General features: G+C 44.2%; 1 protein-coding gene across 1 annotated transcript in view; it reads left to right on the top strand.

The window, feature by feature from the left end:
• Positions 1-21334, top strand: part of NEGR1 (neuronal growth regulator 1) — a gene marked incomplete at its 3' end in the record, with an annotated part of 295437 nt that overhangs the window by 228786 nt on the left and 45317 nt on the right. Inside the window, exons 5-6 of the mRNA XM_082002645.1 lie at positions 6575-6695; positions 11436-11587. Of these exons, the coding sequence (XP_081858771.1) occupies positions 6575-6695; positions 11436-11587 (273 nt within the window). The remainder of the gene's footprint in view (positions 1-6574; positions 6696-11435; positions 11588-21334) is intronic.

Here is a 21334-nt window from a genome sequence, read left to right as displayed (position 1 = left end):
GGTGGTGTGCAGGCGCGTTGGGCTTTGCTGGGCAAGACTTGGTGACTCCCACGAAAGGACGCCAAACCCACAGCGAGCAGCCGTGGCATCTTGCATCGCCTCCTGGTTCGTGTTGGGTCCGGTCCTCCTCGCTCGCATGCTCCTTGTGTCACATCCTTCTGGCGGGGATACATAAATATGTGTTTTGGGTCAAGAACAGCCGTACGTCCTGAGCTGTTTCACGCAGGGACAACCACGAAAGGGCGTTAGTAAAGCTCCAGTTAAGCCGAGTCTGAGCACCCACTGAAAAAAGCCTTTCCCAGCAAAGCACTTAGTGTCAGTTTCTCAAATATGTATAAGTAAGTTCCAGTAATTTATTTTCAAGTCAGAAATTAAGCATTTATTTTAAGTGCTGTGCTCCGCAGGGTTGAACTGTGGGAGAGGATTGAACGAGGATCCACTGCAGAGAGAGTAAAGCTACACACGTAAGTCAGAAAAGCCCAGGACTGCTGACAGATATATATATAATCTTTTTTTCTTGTTGTTATTTTATATAACCGTTATTTAGGAGATATAAAAATGACCAATACATTTTAAATGATTAGTCTTACACAAGGTTCTCGTGTTAACTTCACTGTTACATTTTACTGCGGCACCTTCTGTCACACCACTAATTTTTCTGTTGCATTCTCCCCAGGGGGGGTCTCTGGCTGTCACCCCCTTCCTTCCTCCCGAAGGCTCCCCAGGTAAAGGCTTCGCTCTGCTGACCTCCGTACCTCTGAGACAACATGTGGTTACTGCTATTTACAGCGAAGTGCTCCGCACGCACGCAGAAGTGCGTCTGTGCCTCTGCAACGTCACTGGAATCTCTTCCCGCGTAACTTGTGGAAGGGAAAACCTGGTAAAGCCTTCAGCTGCGGAGGCTCTGGGGCTTGGCGGGAGGTTTGCTGGAGCCTTGCCTACCCCATGCATCCCTTCAGCCCCGGATTCTTTTCTGCTGAAACTTTAACCAAAATTTCTCTTATTTTTCCACTATTTTTCCAGCTGTAATCACTTTATTTAAAATTTATTAAAGCTGCTCTTTCTCTTTACCTTTTTAACCGTTCATCAGGTTTAAGCTTGCGTCCATCTGTATTTATTCCTCGCCTCTGTTGCCCGCTCAGGACTTTTGCTAGCGTCTGTTTGGTCAGTCAGCTGAACAGAGCAGGGTTGCATCCTTAATGATACTAAATGATTTTCTGTAATAGTTTAAGTCATCATTATTAAACCCGAATGAAAACGTTTTCCTAGGTGGCCAATATTTATCCTTGCTATGGGTTCCCTAAGCCGCCGTAAAGACGCGGCAGCGGCCGATGCGCGGGCTTACCGCCCGCAGCGTGGGCAGCGATGCTGGTGTCGCTGGGAGTGGTCCTCGCGGACGTGCAGGAAGCCTGCCAGGGCTTTTGGAAGGCTTCTAGCTGCCGCTGGGATTGAGCAGGATCTAAATTGTCCCCCTCGGTAACTTAAGAGGGTCACATCCCCCAGCCCCTGCGCGGGGCGGGGAGCGTGCCGGCAGCCCCCTGCGCTGCTCGTGACACCCTACAAAAGGGTGTCAGCGGAGGCTTGGCGGGTTTATCGGCAATACAAAAGAAAATAAGGCAAGCTGTAAAGAGCTGCAGAAGGACTAACGAGCCGGAGGTGATCGGGCAGAGGGACAATCAGTGCCGCAACGTGCGGGGGACCTGTCACAACGGGGAGGAACGGGGTGGGGGGACCGTCGGCGCATCTGTTTGAGGAATTCCCTAAATTCTTGGGGTGCCACCTGGGAGGAAAAATCGTGTTATTTTCTGTATGTTTATTATAACGTCTCCCAAAGAGCTGCCCGCCAGCCCCGGCTGGAGGCGGGATGCTGCCGGCCTCTGTCCCTCCCTTCGCCTGGGTGGTTTGGCTGACCTTGCACGTCCCCGCCGTATCGGGCAACGCCAGTGTCGGGGAGACCGTTCACTAAGAAACCAACGTATATTGGCCAACCGCGATGGCAGAACTGCATTGAACCTTGCGAGCACTTGTTATCGTAATATACGAGCTTTCCTCTTGCTAAATTATGTGTATTTAGACCAACATAGTATTCCTTCTGATTGTTATAACCTCGCAATCTTTTGCACAGGAGAAACGCATGCAGCCCCAGCAGCATAAGGATGCAGGCGGCTGCGGCATGACTGACAGCAATGAGATCAAATCGGGGATGTCTGCTCGCAAACGAGTCTTTGCGGACTACAGGGAAAAACATCCAAAAAATATATTAAATAGTTGGAGGCCCGAGACTCTCTTCCCACGTGTCTCTTTCCAAGCCTGGCCTCTTTTCCAAGCAGCAGCAGCAGGTATTTAGGTGTGTAATTTCATCTGGAGTTATTCGGTCTTGCACGCCGATGGGAGCGGTAGGGTCTGATGGATTTGTGACTCAGCACATTACTAGTCAGTGCACCAGAAACATGCCTGCATCCCATAGTTTCTCTTTATACTAAAAACAAGAAAATAACCTGACAATGAAAAAATCTAAAAAAAAAAAAAAAAAGAAAGAGAATTGTGAGTCTAAGCTATCTTTGGTTTGTGTTTTCATACCAGTATTAACTGGGGATTTCCTAGAGCAGAGAATATTGATTTTTATTTTTATTCTGAACAAACAGAAGCTGAAATCTTTCTGAAAAGCAGATCTAAGAAACTTTTCTTTTCAGAAATTTTTCAGTATTTTCTAAACAAAACTCTACCTCACCAGACAGCAAAGCCTGGAATGGTGATTTGTAGCCAGGATCCAGTGGGTATCCCCTTCCCAGCTGCACCAGGAGCATGGTGCCTGAAAAAAGCATCGGCAAGCTGTATGTTTTTATGGATCATTTAATTTTAAAATTTATTACCAGTGATGTTCTGCATTTATTTAAAAACAACCAACCAAACAAAAAAAAAATCCCCCAAAACACCAAGCAAAAGGTGTTCTGCTTAACTCATGAAAATAAAATATTGTTCTTGTAGTGTGCACACAGTGTGGTACATTAATTTCAAACTCATTTTTTTGCTAATAATTCTACCCACTCTGAATTAGAAGAAAAACACCAAATATTTCCACTCCCTTTGTATAATGCAGAAAAATGTTTACCTCTTACTACAAAGCTCTCCAAGGAGCCACTGCATGCTGATGTGTTGAAAGGGCTGGATAAAGTGTTTTCCTGCTCTTTTAGGGCTTGAAGACCCCGTGGAACATGTTGGGTGGTCATGGCTCTCCTCTTGCACAGGACAAAAGCCACGATCACGGTAAATCTTCCCAGTGTCTTTCAGCACCTGAAAGGCAAAACCCATGGTCACTGAAGATCTTCCCAGCATCTTTCAGTGGTGATGGAAACACTTGAGATGTCAATAGCTTAAACTCAACTTTGAGTTCATGAAAGCGTGCTCAATGTACAGATCCAGTGCGTTATCCTGGTTTCTCTCCCAGAATTTCTCTCTGGTGTCCCCAAAAATAGATCATATCTACTTACACCTGCCATGTTGAGTTTATTCCAGGTGCAGCAAATCTCCACCCCTCCCTAGGGCAGGTGTGCCGGCACTGCCAGGGGACTGTCCCGTGGCACGGGCAGGACTGGAGATTGTCTCAATGGACAGGAGACCAGTGATCAAAATAACAAGTGATCAGTAAAGGAGAAGAGTGGGGTAGCATCCAGGCACAGGTGAGGACTCGCAGAAATGCAAAATGGGCAAGTGGGCTTATGCCACAGAAATCCCACAGGGCAAATGGGGAAGAAGCACCGTGTTAAGTCAGCAACGGCAGGATGTCATCACGTGTAGGAAAGCATGATGTGCGCATCATGCAGAGCAACCTCCCTCTCCCACTTGGCAGCGTCTCCCTGGTGGTACCGCATCTCATGTTGGGCACACTCACGCGGGCAAAGTGTGGGTGAACTGGAGGACTTCCAGGCACCACAAAAAACAAGCACATTTTTGGGAAATGTGACGTCTGAAATGAGAGACAGAACTGAGTTACTTTCAGGCTGCGTTCGTTTAGATAAATGAGGACAGGGAGAATGGGTGCAGAAGTCTTTAAATGGGTAAAAATTTTCTTCAAAGAGAAATTTAGTCCTGCTATTCATGTCACCAGGGACAAAATAAGTAACAGTTTATTTATTATATTATATATATAACAGTTTATTTGTTATATTTATTTAAGATGTGTACCAGTAACCGTGCAGATAAGTGCCGGCACGTTGCCATCCAGGCAGGCTGTGGATCTCCTCAGGATGATCCATCAGGACCACCTGGGTTGGGCTGGCCCCGCTTTGCGCAGGCGGGTGGGCCAGGACCCCCAGCAATCCAGAACCACAACATTAGGCAGGCGCGGATAAACGGGGAAGCGAGCTGGTATTTCTCGGAACGCCAGGGGCCTGGGCCCGGTGCCCGGCAGCCGGGAGGACCTGCCGGCTCAGGGCGCTGCTCGCTGGCCGTGGTCACACGTGAACTAATGGTGGAGAAATGTCCTCGGGGTTACATTGCAGTGTTCATGTCTTTCGTACAACTTGAGGGAAGTGGTGGGGTGCTGACAGGCAGTCCCCAGCCCCAGGGTGGGTGGGAACCATGAGTGAGAGGTAGACCTTCTCCTGCTCATAGTCCAGCTTTCAGCAACCTCCGTTGACTGCGTGCACATGCAGTAGACGTTCATTTTCTTCCATCATCCAGGTGGTGGTTTTGTATGGTTTATCTTGCACAATTTTAGTATTATTCTTTCAAATGCTTCAGAAGCACAAGCTGATCCATGAGCTTTGGTGTGCTCTGAGTAGCTGCTGGTGCCACACGGCGTTGTAGGAGCAGAGGCAAAATGTAACCAGTTCACAGCTCTTCATGTGATCAGTCTCACTCAAAGTTCTTTTTCAAAAGTCTTGGCTGCACAAAGTGCTTTGTTTCTCAGGAAAGAGTAAGCTTTATATGTCCCTGTTATTTTTATGGGGTAAGAAAAAAAAATCTGATTTTTTTCTTATGCAGATTATGGAGTCATAGTCATGCAAATTGGTTATACGTTTATTATCCACTTGAAATTCTAATTTTGCCAGCTGAAAGTTAATGAATTTATGGATTGGTTTGATGTACTCATTGGGAAGAGAAAGTTGAAGGCAGAAGGTGTGTTTGCCAGCTGTGGGAAATTTTAGTCTGTCTGTCAGCCTGACTTGGGGTAGGACATGAGCGATGGGCAAGAGAGAACCAGTTCTCTGTTTAATCCCACCCGGAATGTCCTCACACGGTTTTGTTAGACATCAAAGCTAGTGGTGAGTGCTAAGAGTGCGCGTTTGCTTTCCATGGGCTGTGACAGCTGGATTCCTGCGTGGTGTCCTGCACATCTGGGAAAACAGCTGTTGGTGGTGTCGGTGAAGGACAGGCGTACGACGAGATGTGCGATGGAGCTGACCCACCTGTGCAGGGAACCCGGCTGTCACTCTGCTCTTCCATACCCCTGACGCTTCTTTAGCGTGGCTGGTTCCCGTAAAAGACTATGGTCTCTCAACGTGGTGCGCTGGGCGATGGGTGTGATGGTGAAAGCAGCAGATGAGAGGCAGTCAGCATTTTACATGTACATAAACACCTTAAAGCAGCATCTGGAAAACTGCTTGGGAAAAAATAAACAGATTTTTATTTATGAGTTCTGTGTTTTGTTTTTTATAGCTTTTTTATGATGCACATAAATTATCATTAAAAAGCAGAAAATGTAAAAGAAATTCCAGGGAGAAGGCAGTTGTTGTTCAGCCCTTCCTTTGATAATCTCTTTCCTGAGGAATTTGTTGTGGTTTATTTTCAACTTATGGTTGCCTTTTGCTGGCAACTGGAAAAACCGACAACCGCTTTTTATCTTTATTTGTATGGGCAGTTCTGAGCTTAAAATGTTTATTGTCATTTACAATGTTCACTATTTAAAAAGACAAAATAAATTTACTGAACAACTCTATATCCAGTGCTACACTGGAAAAGTCATGTTGTTTTGTGGTATTTACGGCTGGCTCATGATTGCAAAGGTAATAGGCAAAACAAGATCTCAAAGGCCACCTGAGCCTGTGGGGTTCATGGAGCATTTGCAGAAGACACGATGCAGAAGATAAGTGGTGCTGGCCATGCTCCCTTTGCTTTGGACCCTGCACCCTGGGGTGCCGTACCCCTCCTCAGTTTGGGGGGGGATCCTCCTAGTGGGACCCCACAGCCTCTCAGCCGGCACCGGTGTTGGCGCATCATGTGCTTTTGTCCGATTCTCAGGTTTTAGATACGTTTTGTATGACACTACCACATCCAAGTAGCTCTACCTCATGTTGAGTAACCGAGTTGGAAAAAAGAAGCTTTTGTGAGTATGGGATTGGTATTTCTTCATGTCTTAGTTATGTTTTTTACACCAGATACACAGACTATATATCGGAATCTGCTGTGTGGGATAATTTTTACACTGCTGGAAGAAAACGTGGTTGAATGTGAATCAAGCTGGAAAACACGCGCCGGGCTGCGAGTAACATAGAGCGTGCTGAAGAGAGGCGGCGTTAAGCAATCTGTGTATCTAGATGCAAATATCCATTTTACAATTCTTTTTTTTCAGTTGCTCCCACAATTCAGGAACTTAAATCCAGCGGTGTGGTGCTTGGAGGGAACGGACTGATACGGTGCGAAGGTGCAGGAGTTCCTGCCCCGGTCTTTGAGTGGTACAGAGGAGAGAGGAAGTAAGTAGCTGGCGCTTGCCAATCTACTCGTGCTGCTGGGGATGCTGCCCACCCACGGGGACTCGGGTGGAAGAGAGAGGAGACCGTGGGGCTGGGTTTGTCCCCCGTGATGACAAGTCCAGCAGACTGTCCTGAAATTAATGCCGGGCTTTAAACAGCGGGGGCTTGGAGGTCTTGGCCACCAACAGCCATGCTGCCCAGCATTTGGGGGAGTTTCTCAGTTTCCTTGTGGGCTTAGTTTCTGTGCTCAAAAATGAGGTGTAGTCAGGCTGTGCGTGGCTGGGTTGTGGTAGTGATAATTGCAATAACGAGCCTAATGTTTAAACGTGCTTCAGTAATTACAGTCTTTTAAGTATGATAACCAGAAAGGCACTGAAAAAGTCTACTAAAAGGATTGATTTTTTTTTTTAATTCATCTTCGCGGGTTTTCCTGCTAAGGATATTGGGGTGGGAAGGTTGGTTCATGAACAAGACTTTCAAGCAAAGCTTAATATGTACGCATTTTCACCCAGTTGTGCCATTAGTGGTCTAGACCAAAGGGTATGGTCCACAGGCTTGAGTAGAGCTGCTGCACATCACAGCATCCAAGATGGGGCCAGGGGAGCGCCCTCCGCTTGAACCTAAAAACTGACTCTGTGCTTTGGTTTTGTTTACGGTCAGCTTCACTTTCAGGTCATTAGTGCTATGTAATGATAACAGCCATTTCTGTAGGGTCATTTTTATTTTAAAAGCAGCTTATTGAACCAGTAGATTTTTATTTTTTTTTTAATAGGAAATTTTGGTTTACAGCTCTTAGCTTATCTAAGAGCTTGTTTCTGTTAAGTTTACATCTTGGTGCAAAAGCAAGTGGATATTGTCCCTTGTAAGCAACTGTCCATAAGCCCCTTTCAGCTTCTGGAATTTCCTGGCTTCCAAGTGCTGGGTTTCTCAGCTTGAACATCCCATTAAGCCTGGGAGTTGACATGAGAACATTAATGACCATTTTTCATAGAAAGCCATCTGTCAGCTCATTTCTCACTGGCCAGCTGCTCCCCTTTAGGAGCATTAGCTGCTCCTCTTCCTTCGTGAGCTTTCAGAGCCATCATAACTATTGCTCTTTGAGCATATCCTAAAGCATTCTTTAAAACAATATAATCGATCTTTGCTATATAGAACAGTAAACGTTTTATCTTCTGCCGGAGAAATTAATCTGCATCTATTTCCACAGATGCATAATATAGTGTACACGTGTTGGGGGGAGTTGCAGCAGAAACATATTTTATGTAGACAGTATTGTAGCACAAGTTTTAGAACTCTGGATTCAATTAGTCATTTCCAGCGCGATAATCACCTTTCTATTTATAACATTGACCAATTCCTTTCTTCATGAGCGCATTCAGTGCCACGGCAGCAGCAAGAAAGACTAAGCAGAGCATTTCAGGATGCCAAAGTTGTGCCTTCTGTTTTCTGTTTCAGTGGGTGCGCTTGAGGCTTGCTAGAATCAGCAAGAAATGTACTGTCCTGTTGTGTCTTACTGCTCAAATACTTCGTTAAATCTAATGGTCCATCCTTTTACGTTAAAGTCTGGTTGACAGATATGCTAGATGTATATGACTACAAAGGTACTGATGACCTCTGAACCTCCACCACTTGCTGAAAAGAGGAAAAGACATATACATTTTTTTTTCCCTCTAGTATTTTTCCCCCTTCACCTCTGGATAGTGGAAAACCAGCACAGAATGAGCCTTGGACAGCTCAGATGTTGTTTTAATGCAAAACTGAGAAGAGTCAGCTTTCATAACTAGTTCAGAGTAGCATGTACGTTATCCTGCAGATAATTCGCAGATATAGTACAAGACTAAATTTGTATACTGCGAGTGCACACCCTGCTATATTTGCTGCTAATAGGACAGAGAGAATTCCATTTTCTTCAGTTAGTCTTGGACTGGGAGCTTAATTTTTTTTTTGCAGATCTGGATGAATCGTTGAATAAAGGAACAGTGGGAGTTAGATCTGAAACCCTAAACATGTTCAGTGTCTGAAACAAGCTTTTTGGGTCTGTAAACTCCATTGTTGCTACCTCAATGGCACTTTGCAATGTTCTTCCCCGGCCAAGCGCAAGGTGAGGAGCCCAAAGCCCCGAGAGCTGCAGCCCGGGGAGGCTGGGTCGCCTCCCAGGGCAGGCGGAACGCCGCAGCTCTCCTGTTGTGGCTGGGGAAGGGCGAGGAGGGGTCTCACGCGCAGGCTTCAGGACATTTAGCACTTTTTCTGTCAAAAGCGATGCCTTGAACTCCACGCGGGAGCTGTCAGGTGGCGGCACAGACCCTGAGCCGAGGGTACCCCAAGGCAGGGAGGGTGAGGTGAAAGGGAAGGGACTGGAAACTTGGGGGAAAAGTTTGCAAAAGCATCTTAAAATTATAGGAGTGCGTGGCTTCTAAAACTGTACAAGGATTCCCGGCGGAGAGGAGAATGGCTTCCCTGCGCTGACTCCCAGTTTCTGAAATTCACAGCTGTTCAAGTATGTTATGTTTTAGGGTTACGCAGAAATTAGATCTCTCCACAAGGAAGAAGCCCAAAAATCACCTCTCTAAAAGTATTAATTCCCTTATACCTGACAAAGCAAACAAGACTTACTTTTGAAATAACAAAACTCATTATAAGGGCTTAATATATGATAATAACGTGAAGGTATTCAAATATGAAAGCAAAGGTAGGTACCCCTCGCGGCTGGCACTGATACATGACCTTCTTCAGATGTGTAGGCATAATCTCTGGAATAAAAAGGATCTCACTCTCCCCTTTCTAACTAGTGGTACAAAGGAGTCGGGTGAAGAGATGCGTAGTGTGGCTACACGCAACTTAAAATGCCGTTCCAGCCTGAGAAGTAACTTGGTAAAGCCCAGACAAGTAATAAACGCTGTCTTCAGTCAACAAGCTAGAGCAGCACACGGGAGTAATTAAGATAAAAGTAAAAGCATCTGGTTCCTACAACTGCAAATGGAAATACTCAAAACTGTTGAGTTTATGCTAAGTAATGCCAACTCCTCGGTCCGTTAATTATGTGGGTTATTGATATGCATAGCTAGCCGATTCCATTTACTCCACTTCCAGTTCTGGGGCACGGAGACAGCAGAAATCCCAACACCCTGTTGTCTTCCGGACAAAAAAAGGAGTTGTAAAACCAGAGATGCTGTAGTTCAAACTGCAGTCGTAGGCCAAAAGGATGGAGGTGGCTCGGAAACAGCTGGTAGGAATAAGCCGCAGGCAGAAGCGGAGCTGTCGCTCCGGTATTCAAACCCCGAAAGGCAGCGGGAAGGGGTGGCGGCCATGGCTTCAGCTTGTGCCCTCCCTGTCACCAGCTACGAGCCATGGGGTACTGGCGTGGCAGCGTCGTAGCGTGTGTTCTGGAGCGGAGGAGGCACTTGGGTTTTTCTGCAGCAGAGGCAGAAAGAGGAGGGACAGACATCGGCTGTTTTAGAAAGAGAACATGGTTGAAAGGACAAACTTCTGCCTTTCACGAGTCTGGAGAAAAGATGGATCTCCTAACTGCAGTGTTCACCCCAAACCAGGCATTTCCATCCCATTTTTTATGTTTCTCACAAAAGCACCGGTGTCCATGGGATGTGCTACGTCCCCGCCCCGAGGACGGGCTGCGCAGAGCAGACCAGCGCCCTTTACGGCAACACAAACTGCCAAGGCAGAGGAACCCCCCGTGCGTGCAGCAGCGTACAGCGATTAGGCGGCAGCAGAGGCATCACGAGAAGCATTTGGTCCACAACGTGCAGAAGTGCAATCAATGATAGACTTGAAATGTTTTGAGACAGAATGCTAAAAGATTGCATTCTTTCCCAGGGTATATGATTATACCTTGCGATATATCAAACAAAAATTGTATACTTAATCTGGAACCCTGCTCCTTATGAGGAATTATGAGCAATCAACTGTAGCTAGTATTTTAATAACATGGTTACCCTCCTCACCTCCTTGATCAGACATGGTTTACCTGCAACAGCAACATTTAACATTGGTCATCTTTCCTTGCCCCCGTGCAGCAGCGGTGCTTCTGGCACGACTTTGGAAGCAACGTCAAAAGATGCACGTAGTTCCCATGAAATTTGGGGTGGGAAACTCGAAGCCAGGGAATCAGAGCCAGGTGAAAAGAGCCTAAGTTTGGCTTTTTCCTACACTTTGTTACCTGGTTTCTGTTCAGGTTGCTGTCTCAGGAGGCCGTGCTGCTGTAGCATGTACAATAAACCGTGGTCACACTCCTACGTAGTAGCATTTCTGGCTACCTAATCCTCATCTGCCATCAGCTGGAGGTGCGTAAGGGGACAAGCAATCTCCAGAGTCTGAAAAAAAACCACTCTCTGAAAGAATTACAATACTTTTCTGCCCCAAATAGGGTATTTAGATTTTTAGTTAGGTTTGCCCGGTTTAAAATCTAAGTTCTGCTTCTGAGAGTTTGCTCCCTATCCTGTGGCCAGGCAGGCAGGGCCATGGGTGTCAGTCTTTATTTTGTTTTGACTGTAGGACACACAGGCAGAAACTGTTCCCCTCAACACCCCACAGCCCCAGCATTGCCTATGGCCTCTCCGAACTGCCACTACGATAATTTTGCTCAACAAACTACCTCGGCAGCTTGCAAGCAGCTTACTGTGCTACCCGTTATGTCTGTGAAAAAAAGAAAGAGAAAAAGAAAGAAAAAAATAAATATATTGCTTATGTTATATGAGTTACAGAAATTTTCTTTTTGCTTTCTAGACTGATCAATGGTCAACAAGGAATTACTATTAAAAATTATAGTACAAGATCACTTCTTACTCTTACCAATGTGACAGAAGAGCATTTTGGCAACTATACATGTGTCGCTGCCAACAAGCTAGGGACGACCAATGCCAGCCTGCCTCTCAACCGTAAGTAACGTGGACATGTGGCAAATGTTCATGGTTGTTTCTTTCCACATACATGGATTCAAAAGCCAAAAAATAGTAGTATGCTTCCCCCCGCCCCCCGCCCTGGTTTCTTCACAAGGCATATAAGTGCCATTGCGTCCCTCAGTACCGGGCAATATTGCACCTGGTTAATTACTCCGTGCTGCGTAATGTTCTCAAAGCGATGGCACATTTTGGGGGTATCAATGACTTACGAATCTACAAAAAACCCACAACTAAACCCAACCCGTCGTCATGGTTATAAAGACAGAATTGGCATGAGAAAATTTTTCTGCTCAGAACAGCAGTAACGGATCACTACGGTACCGCTGTAAGCAAAGTTAAAAACTTTTTCAGCTAGTGTCAAGGCACGTACTGAGCTGGATAGCTGGGGCGTGCCAGAGCCCTGCTCACAGGTCGGTTGGTCGGTCGTTGGCCCCTGGTACAGAGAAACCGCAGAGGACTTGAACTTAAGTCTTTTGGAAAAGACAATAGCATTGTAATAGGCAAAGCCAAGCATTGAGATTTTTAGCTAGGTGGTTACCTAAAATAGGTCTTGAACGTCCTGCTTGAAAGATATTTTTACCTGTGAATTTGTAATATTTCACATTTTGTTGAATATGTGGCCGTCCGTTAGCGGCACCCGAAGATGTTCGTAGTTGAACTTTGGTGCTAATCTGTTCTGATAGTGATAAAACTGAAAGGCAATACTTAGAATATATCCTACAGGCTTTCCTCTACATAAAGATATTCCTTATTGAGTGGAAATGTAGATCTTCAGTTGCTTAAATCCTAGGGTTATTGCCTTCTAGCCATGAAACTTCCTTCTGAATATACTTCTTATATGATATATATTCTCAGGATATTCTAAATTACTGCAGAAGAGACGTAATAAGCAAAAAATAGCATGAAGCCTTTGCTGCCATTTTATTTAATATTTGAGAAATCATCGACAAAGTGGGAACAATGTTACACTTATTTTACACAGAAAATGCAAGAAGTGAAAACAATTTTTCACTTATTATACCAGAAGCAGATAGTATTTGATGTATTTGCAATTTGGAGAAGGTAAAATGAAGGTTTGGATTAATTTTGAATCTGTCTATTGCTGCCAGGATTTATCAGTTGTAAATCGTTGAGGTACCATGTAGCCACCCTTAAAAAGCACTTTGAGATGCAGAGTTTGAAAATGTCGTATAAGTACCAAGTACATTGTCACAAATCATAAAAGTAGATGTTCTGCATCATGAAAGAGGTGGGATGTGTGAAGCAGAACAGTCTGAGAGAAAATACTGTAGTCTGGGTCTGATCTTGACCTCATGGAATGAAATATGGGGGTGATGTTAGTTCAGAGGTTTGACTGAAAGACCAAGATGAAATGTCTTATTTTATACTATGATTTTTTAATCTAGTCAAAACAAGGAGAGATTTCCAAAAGGTGGTGATATAGATTTCATTTGGGAATGAAGATCATTTGGTGGAGTTTTTTCCTTGCTCATATTTTACTTTAATGTTACCACTTAAAAAAAAAAAAAAAAGACATTTAAAAAAAAAACAACAGAGTAGCAACTTATTAAGTATGGACTCCTTAATCCTTCAGAGAGAGTTTTCTCTTGTGAAATGCTACTTACATTTTATGTTGTTGGCAATGATAGCTGAACATATGCGCTGGTTCAGGTACGTGTGGAGGAAGCGTTAGCAGTTTGTGGTTGGTTGCCACATTTGATCGTCAAATATAGGGTTAAGTATGATTTGATCATCATGTTACTCAACAAATGTTAAAAATTAGACATTGATGTCTTATTTCAGTGTCTACTTTAAACTGTTAATTACATCGGGGCCATCCAGTCTGAGATGTGGAGCGGTTGGAATAGCATCATTGGTACAGCTGCCGGTAACGGCCGCGATTCGGGAGCCCCACCGCATGCCCCGCTGTGTTCCTGAGCGGAACCACAACGGGTGCCCACAGACGCAGGGGTTCGTATCAAAACGCTGTCGCAACACGCAGCTACACCGGGAGGGCTTCAAGTCCGGAGCGTGGATGCCTGCACACCTCTGCTGTTAGGTGTAGGCACCTTGCCCAATTTCGCTAAGGAATTGCTAATTGACTGTTCCTGTCTGCTGTTGGGATTTGTTTTGGTTTTAGGGGTTTTTTTTAAGAAGAATGTGTATAACAGAGTTAGAAAATCCGTATTTTCCTTCTTTGCACATCCCAGTATAACATATAAATGACATCGTAACTGTGCACAGCTGGGAGCCTTTCTCGGGGACAGAGCTAAGCGTATTCTCTGTTATTGGTGTCTGCATCTTATGCAGATATAAAACTCAAGGATACCAGAAAAAGGATTATTTCTTCTACTACTGAGAGGGCTCTGGCTTTCTGCGATCCATGAAGGCAACCCTGAGCTAATAGAAAGTCATAAAGCAGGTAAGGGATGTTGGGACACGGTGAAGGCTGACTATGGCTGCGGCATAGACTGAGCGAAGGAGACGGTAGATTAAAGGAGCTGTACCTGACGGTGCCCGCAGGGTGATGGGGCAGGAGGAGAGCTTGTCTAGGGTATGGCTGCTCACCCATGGCCAGAGGACAACCCCACTGCTGCTGTGAGCCAGGGACACCCAGCAGGTCGCCCCGAGCCACTCTGTCCCGAGGACAGATAGCCAGATCAGCTTGCAGTAGAACCTCATGTCTGGGGAGTTATGAACATCCCAGATCCTGCGAACATAACGAAATTCATCATATCTCTAACTGAAGGCTTGTTGGCCATGTCTAAGATCTAGCTATTAATAATAAATTTAGCAGCTGTAAAATAGAAACTGAGCCTTGCGGGGAAAAATACAAAGAAGCAGTGGTTCCAATAAATTAATAATGAATGGCAATTTGCTAATTATTCATGGCTAAGTCCCCTGTATCCTCCAAATGTGTTGTTTTTTGTGGGTAAGCGTGTGAAGTACGTGATCCTCCCAGAGCACCCTCAGGAGGAGCGTTTGTTGGATGGTCCCATCCTGCCATCTATGGGCCTAGCTGGTCAGATGTTTAGCACTGCCTACACCGGCTTTTCACAGATTTTCTGGTACTTAAGAAGGAGAAGAATGTAGTCTTTTCCTGTAAATAAAGCACGGATTTGCTGATTCATTAAACCCAGGAGATGAGACGTTACGGTGTGTACCCAGGGTAAGAGGTTCCATCTACAGGGGCGAGGAGCCAGCGGGGAATGGAATAGCCCTTTTTTAATTCAGCAGATTTTGCTTTTAATTTAGCGCAATCTTAATTCAAGACAAAAGGCACTTTCCTGCAAACAAATGTGCAAGGCCATTGCAAGGGGAGGGAGGTATCATTAACCATTTGCACCGAGATAGGTTTATTCAACTTTCTTTCTCAAGCAGCCAAAGCTGAGATTATCTCTGTTGCTGCTAAAGCAGTAGTGTCCTTACTGAGATGTCTCCTTGTCCTTGCGCCCTCCTGGCCAGAAGCCACAGGTGATAGTGGATTTCTTACCTTCTCTTATGAAAGCTGAGTCATGCAGAAGGCTTTTCCTACCTTCCATCCATGAGGATAAAGGTGGAGCCATTGCTCAACCCCTGCTCCCCACAGCGGGACGTGGGGTGAGATGCTGCCACCACAAGCCCTTGATGAGCTGCTGGAGATCCTGGGCCAGGCATGGGGCTCAGCTCTGCTCCGTGGCACTGGGGATCAAGGCTGTATGTCAGGTTGTAGGGTGCATCATTTTAGTGTTCTGGCTCGGTCAGGGGTGCAACGCCAGCCCCACACCTCTGCAAGCATGTCCTCATCGTCTCTCCCCTCTGCCTGAGCACTCGTTAAATGAGGGCAGGAAACTGAGTGGTTGTTGAAATCCTGCGTTTTTAATCTGCATGTAGATTTAATCTATACATCTATAGAAACTACAAATCTACTTAAGAGACTGTTCATAGAGGCATTAAATTCACTGCTACTTGTGTGAACCTTGTGTGTCCCCTGAAGATACGTCATCCATAAAAGTTGGGATTTGTGTAAGCCATCACCTTGCAGAAGATGAAAATAATCATTACTTCTCTAGTACGTATGTGTGTGTTTATTCTTAAGTAAAGGTATTTTTATTTTTTAAAGCACTCCTCCTATATATTCCCTAGTATTTTTAGGAATGCTATAACTAACTTGTCTGGTAAGTGGTACCTTTCTTAAGAAAACTTGCAATACAGAGGAAGCATCCATGTCTGTTACTACCAGCTGCCAAATAAATTACTTCCTTTAAATGGCTGGTTATATGATCTGCAGGTGTTACTGACGTGCAGGTTTATACAGAAATCTTAGGTACGTTGTTAGTAATTATTCAGAAATGTAAATAATTGTGAAGAGCTGTGGAAAAGGTCAATAGTAACATTTGGAAGGAGAAGGAGCACAGCAAGGTGTGTGAGAGATGTGGTAGTATTTTGTGTGCTAATTTAATTGCTGCAGCTTAACAGAACTACTTTATTGAATAAGCATCCAACTGTGAACTTATAGTTAGTGCAACATGCTTATAATCTTGTCTCAAACATTTCTACATGCCAGGAAGCGCCAGACCGTGCCCTCAATTTATATGTGTTGATTGCATTGCGTCCCGGTTCCTACATAAAGATTCCTAATTAAACTGCTGTATTAATATTTTTAATACATTGGGTTTCATGCCTGAAATTAAAAAAAAATTAATATTCTTCAAAAAATTTAAACTAACTCATTGTAAATTGCACATAACATACTAATACGCATGTTCCTCAGTGGCCCTATGTATAATTGGTGTAACATTGGCTACATCTACTGGAACATCAAAGACCCAGAGGTATCGAGGGTATCTGCAGAGTGGTATAATGGCCTTGCTGTGACACATCTTCTAAATAATGGGGCAAGCAACCACCTTCCATGGTCATTTCCTGCTGTGCCAATTCATGAAAATCGAAGAAAAACTAGGGCTTAAGGGAGGGACTTCAGAGACCACCTCAGTCATCTGACCAAGGCCAGTTGTTCCTGGTGGCTGTTGGACCTGCTCCCCTCAATCCACAGTGACCCATCATGGTCGGGTTGTAGCCGTGCTTCTTTCCTGCATTTGCAACTCTTCCTTCGTATTTAAACCAGACATTTTCCTTCTGCAGCTGAAGCCTGTTTCCACCCAACATAGTCACCGTGGGAAAAAGAGAGCGCAGGGTTTCTCGGGGTAAGAAGAAGTGAGATCTGGGCAGAGGAAAGGAAGGGCAATGCCATGGCACAACAATTGTCTCCAGGTTCCTGAAATGAGCAAGGGAATGATCCCAAAGCAGTACCTTTGTGTTCTGATAAACACATGCATTTGCACCGCCATCATCCATGGTGGCGGTGACAGGGTGACCAGGCTTGCTGCTGGGACAGGTACCCTTCCATCACCATTTTGCAATGGTATTTTAACGTTGTCTGGTGCCTGGGCTGCAGTCATATTCCTGAAGTGACTCTTCTTAAACCTTAAAGATTTCTCTATGCCCTTATTCTTCCAGCTTCAGCAAGCTTTAGTTCCTTTTCTTCCTTTTTTCCCCTTTTCTCTTTTTTTCTTTATTTTCCCCAAACGCGCCTGGGAGCTGGGACGTAACGTCTCGAAGTCAGCCTCTCTGGAGCTGTATTTAGAGCAAAGGGACCGAGCAGTGCAGCTGTGCTGCGGGGACCCGCTGGCAGCGGCTGCACCGCTGGGGTTAGCCCCGCAGCGGGTCCGTCTGGGGGTGCTCCGGGGGGGTGCTCTGTCCGGCGTGCTCCCCTCGCGCACGCCACGCGGCCCCAGGTGCAGCCCGAGACCTCCTTCAGGACGAGCATTTGTTATTCTGCCTGGAATAATATTCTCCTGACGCAGACAAGGTCTAGGCTGCATCACTGGCCGTGCCCACCTCTGCCGGGCACGGACCTCCGGACCCCCGCGGGAGTTATCCCATACCACCCAGCCGCGTGTGGGCCCTGCAAGGCTGGTGCTGCTGCACCTGATCCTGATGATCAGTAATTTAGCTTCTAGTTGTCGTGCAAGGACTGCTTGGGTCCTCTTCTGTTCGTCTAGTTTGACGTCATCGTTGAACTCGGCAGTTTCACTTTATTGACTGAGAAATCGTATTTTAGTGTATTTGGATATGTGACAGGTTTCTGCTAAGTTTTAGCTCGATAGCTTTGCCTGGCCTGCCAAATTTGACATTTCTAGAAAGAAATTTATTCTCCAGGGAAATTCCTTTTTTGTCCACAGTTTCAGCTGTTGTCCAATTACCTAGGAAAGATTTTACTATTTTATCTCTTAAATACTGACCTGCAAAGCAAATCAAACTTAATTTTGCATAGTATTGTGTCATGCCACAGCTGGGCGGGCAGGTCCGCACAAAAAAATAAAATAAATAAAAAAATTACATAGATATATCTATATAAATATAAAAATTTAAATGAAAATTCCTGTGCTCATTAGGAGCCTATTCAAAGACTGCTGCAGTCAGCCAAAAGGCATTTATTGATTTAATAAGGTTTGGATCAAGCTCAAAGTCTCCTGTAGACATCACTGTGCAGAGAACTGGTGCCATGGACCTAATTTTTCACGGGGGGCATTCCATCCAGTCCTGCCCCTGGGGGTGCAGCCATTGCCCTGATCCCCTCATCCAGCTCCTGCTGAATGTGCAGGGAAGGTCTCTTCCTCCAGATCTCAGGAGCGGTGATGGACGGGGACCAGATTTGAAATCCGTTCTGGAAACTTCCAAATCATTTGTAAAGGGGTGGTCACACGTCTGAGCCACCACGCTTTCTTATGGCTTCCAACTTGCTGCAAGGGACACCCAGGTTCACACCTGCAGGGTTTCATGGTACACCTTTTATAAAGCCAAGCCAAATCGTTGCATGATGCATTGTCCCGTCTGGAAGCTCACAATGTCTGTGGTGTACCTCTGTTACAGACTGAAGGTGACTTACTATTTTTTTTTTCCCCTCTCTGTGCACTCTATCTTCACTGGTGGGTCTTCTGGTCTAAGTCCTTGGTTTTGCTTACCACGTCCAAGTTGGCCTAATAGGACCTGCTGCTACAGGAGAGGTGATCCATCATGGAAAGGACCTGTCCTGTGGATGGAGACTGGGACGGACACCCAGCTCCTGATCAGCTTGTTGAATTAGAGAGGCAGGGTTATAAACCTGAGAGTCCGTTCCTTGGGGACCTTTCTCAAAGACCAAGGTGTATTCATCCAGGGCATTTTAATTGAGTGATCAGGTTCCCAGTGGAAAACAACTCTCTGAAAACTTTCAACCATTCCAAATGGGGTTCGTAGGCAAGGTAAAAACCCTTCTTCTCTCCCCGTTCTCGCACAGGGTGAAATGGTGTCGTGCAATGCAGCTGAACAGCGCACAAGTAAAACAGAGAGTTTTATTCACATCACAAGTACACCTGGGGGACTAATTTCATAAGATATTGCTGTGACAAGGAGCCCAGCAGAGTTAAAAGCTCAGCACCTTAAATTCATATATTCATACAGAATAAGATAAATGGCTAAATCCTCCATTTATGTAAGTCGTAATAATTCTGTTAGATGTTGAGTTTGAGAACCTTCCATATGGATGCCGACTGCTGCTCCAGGTAACAATTACTGAGAGTTAAGGAGAAATTTTCTCTAAACCCATTTTCCAGCTTGAGCTTTAGTCTGAATTATATGACAATAAGTGACTGAGAAGGGGCAAGGTAGAAATAATCCGTCTGAGTAAGGCCAATAACATGTGTTTCTCCTTGACATTTAGAAGAAAGTTGAAAAGCCTGAGAGTGTATTGGGCGGGGGGGGCGGGGAACAACAAAGAAAAACCAATGATCTAAAAAAAAACAAGTTAAGGTTACGGTTTTTACATTTGAGCTTATATTCTCAAGTTGTGCAATTATAACCATAGCTAACAATGTTTAGATACATATTCTTACTGAACTGGATAAATCAGAGCGGTTGAAGCGTGTCTAGAAGCATGCCTAAATGTTGATCTTGAGTATCGGTTAAATATGATGATTAAAACATTCAAGGTCATCTGTGGAACTTATTTACAGCACGCCGCTGAAGGCAGCGGCTGCCCGTGCCCCGCCCAGGGCAAGAAGCACCAACAGTCAGAGCTCTTCTTGAACTTGTGTTTCCTTCCAAGAGGTAGAAAGCCTTGAAGTAGATTAACTTTTTAGAAAAACTGGAAAGCCAAATACCATGCGTAACAAATGGGATGAAAACTGAAAGTGCTGTAATGCAATGATATAAATATATTTTACAACTCACTCTGGAATACAGACTTCAGAGTTGACCTCAAAAATTTTGCAGAATGGGGAGAGAGGTCCATAAAGGGGTGATAGGAAACAAAGGATGAAAAAATTCCACGTCAAGAGATTAAAGGTGATTATTTTCTATCTTCTAAAGGAAAAGAAGCTTATTGAAATATTGGTTAGTCTAGAGAAGGTGTATTAGGAAATCTTCTCATAAAACAAGCCCACGAGAGCTTTCACTTACACTAATCAGTGGCAAATTTTAAACTTAATGCAAAGCACTTCTTCATTAAAATATTATTAAGTGTAGAACTTGTTTTCATAACAAGTTGTTGAGACCAAAGCTCATGGGGCTCTAAAAAGGATTTAGCTATTGATCAAGGATATCCAGAATTTTCATGAAAATCATAGAATAGATTTTAAACCCAAGACTTCAGTTAAGCGAATAGTCTGACAGGTTGGAAAATGCCATGGCTGAAATAATTTGCAAAATAAATTCTAGCTTATTTAACAAAAGCAGCTGCTTGAAACCAAATACTGTTTCTCTGAAAAACATGTGTTCTTCTATCAAGTGCCCTCTAATTTAGAGATTACTAAAAAAAAATCAGATAGAGTTGATCTCCACAGCTTCTATTTACTTTTTCCTGAGAGCTGCTATATGTTCCTAAGTGTCTGAACAGTTTGTGAACTGAAGAAAATTAAAAAGAAAAAAAAATTCTTTTTTTTTTTGCTGCAGGAAAGCTAAAAATAGATTCAGAGATTCAAAACGGTGAGCTTTTTCAGTGAGCGCACACTGTCAACACTAATTAACCTCTGTACTGAATCACATAAGTAACAAAAATGCTGAGGTATTTCAATAAGCATTTAAAATAGAGAACTAAATTAACATTATCCATATTTCCACCTACGGGTTTATATGTTGAGATTTTCACTGGTTTTTAAATAATAAATTGAGTAGAAAAGCTTAGTCTTCTCAGGCAAACCTCAGGCAAAAAACATTGGCATCAGATGCTTAGATATCGCTTGCGATATTAGAAACACTTAGTGAGAAAAACCTATGATTAATTTTTCAGAAATGTACTTTTTACAGTGATAACATATTTATGTGATGACATATTATCGCAAGTAACAAAGCTGATTCCTTGACTTTAAAGTGTTCTGCTATGGAGCATTGACAACAGTAATCTGAATTTTACTGTGCAGTAAGGCGCTGTTACCGTTATAGACCTTCCCTTATAAATTGACCTGTAAAAAGATACTCAGATTTTTAGACTATGCAATACTTAGATTTCATGAACTTTATTCGAGGATAAAACACAAACCTGAGAACTTGATCATTTAAATTCTGTTAATTTACTCAGTTAAAATATTTTTCTGGGAGAAAGAACAAAATATCTCATTTTAAATTATTGGGACTCTGCGGGAAAAAGCAACAAATCTCATGAAGTAACCGCACCGTAAACTCAGGCACATCACAATATAGCAG

The sequence above is a fragment of the Phaethon aethereus genome (genome assembly GCF_964289735.1).
Source record: "Phaethon aethereus genome assembly, chromosome: 8".
Classification (NCBI taxonomy): Eukaryota; Metazoa; Chordata; class Aves; order Phaethontiformes; family Phaethontidae; genus Phaethon; species Phaethon aethereus.
Note: the sequence above shows the minus strand (reverse complement) of the source record. Positions and strands in the feature narration are given on the sequence as shown.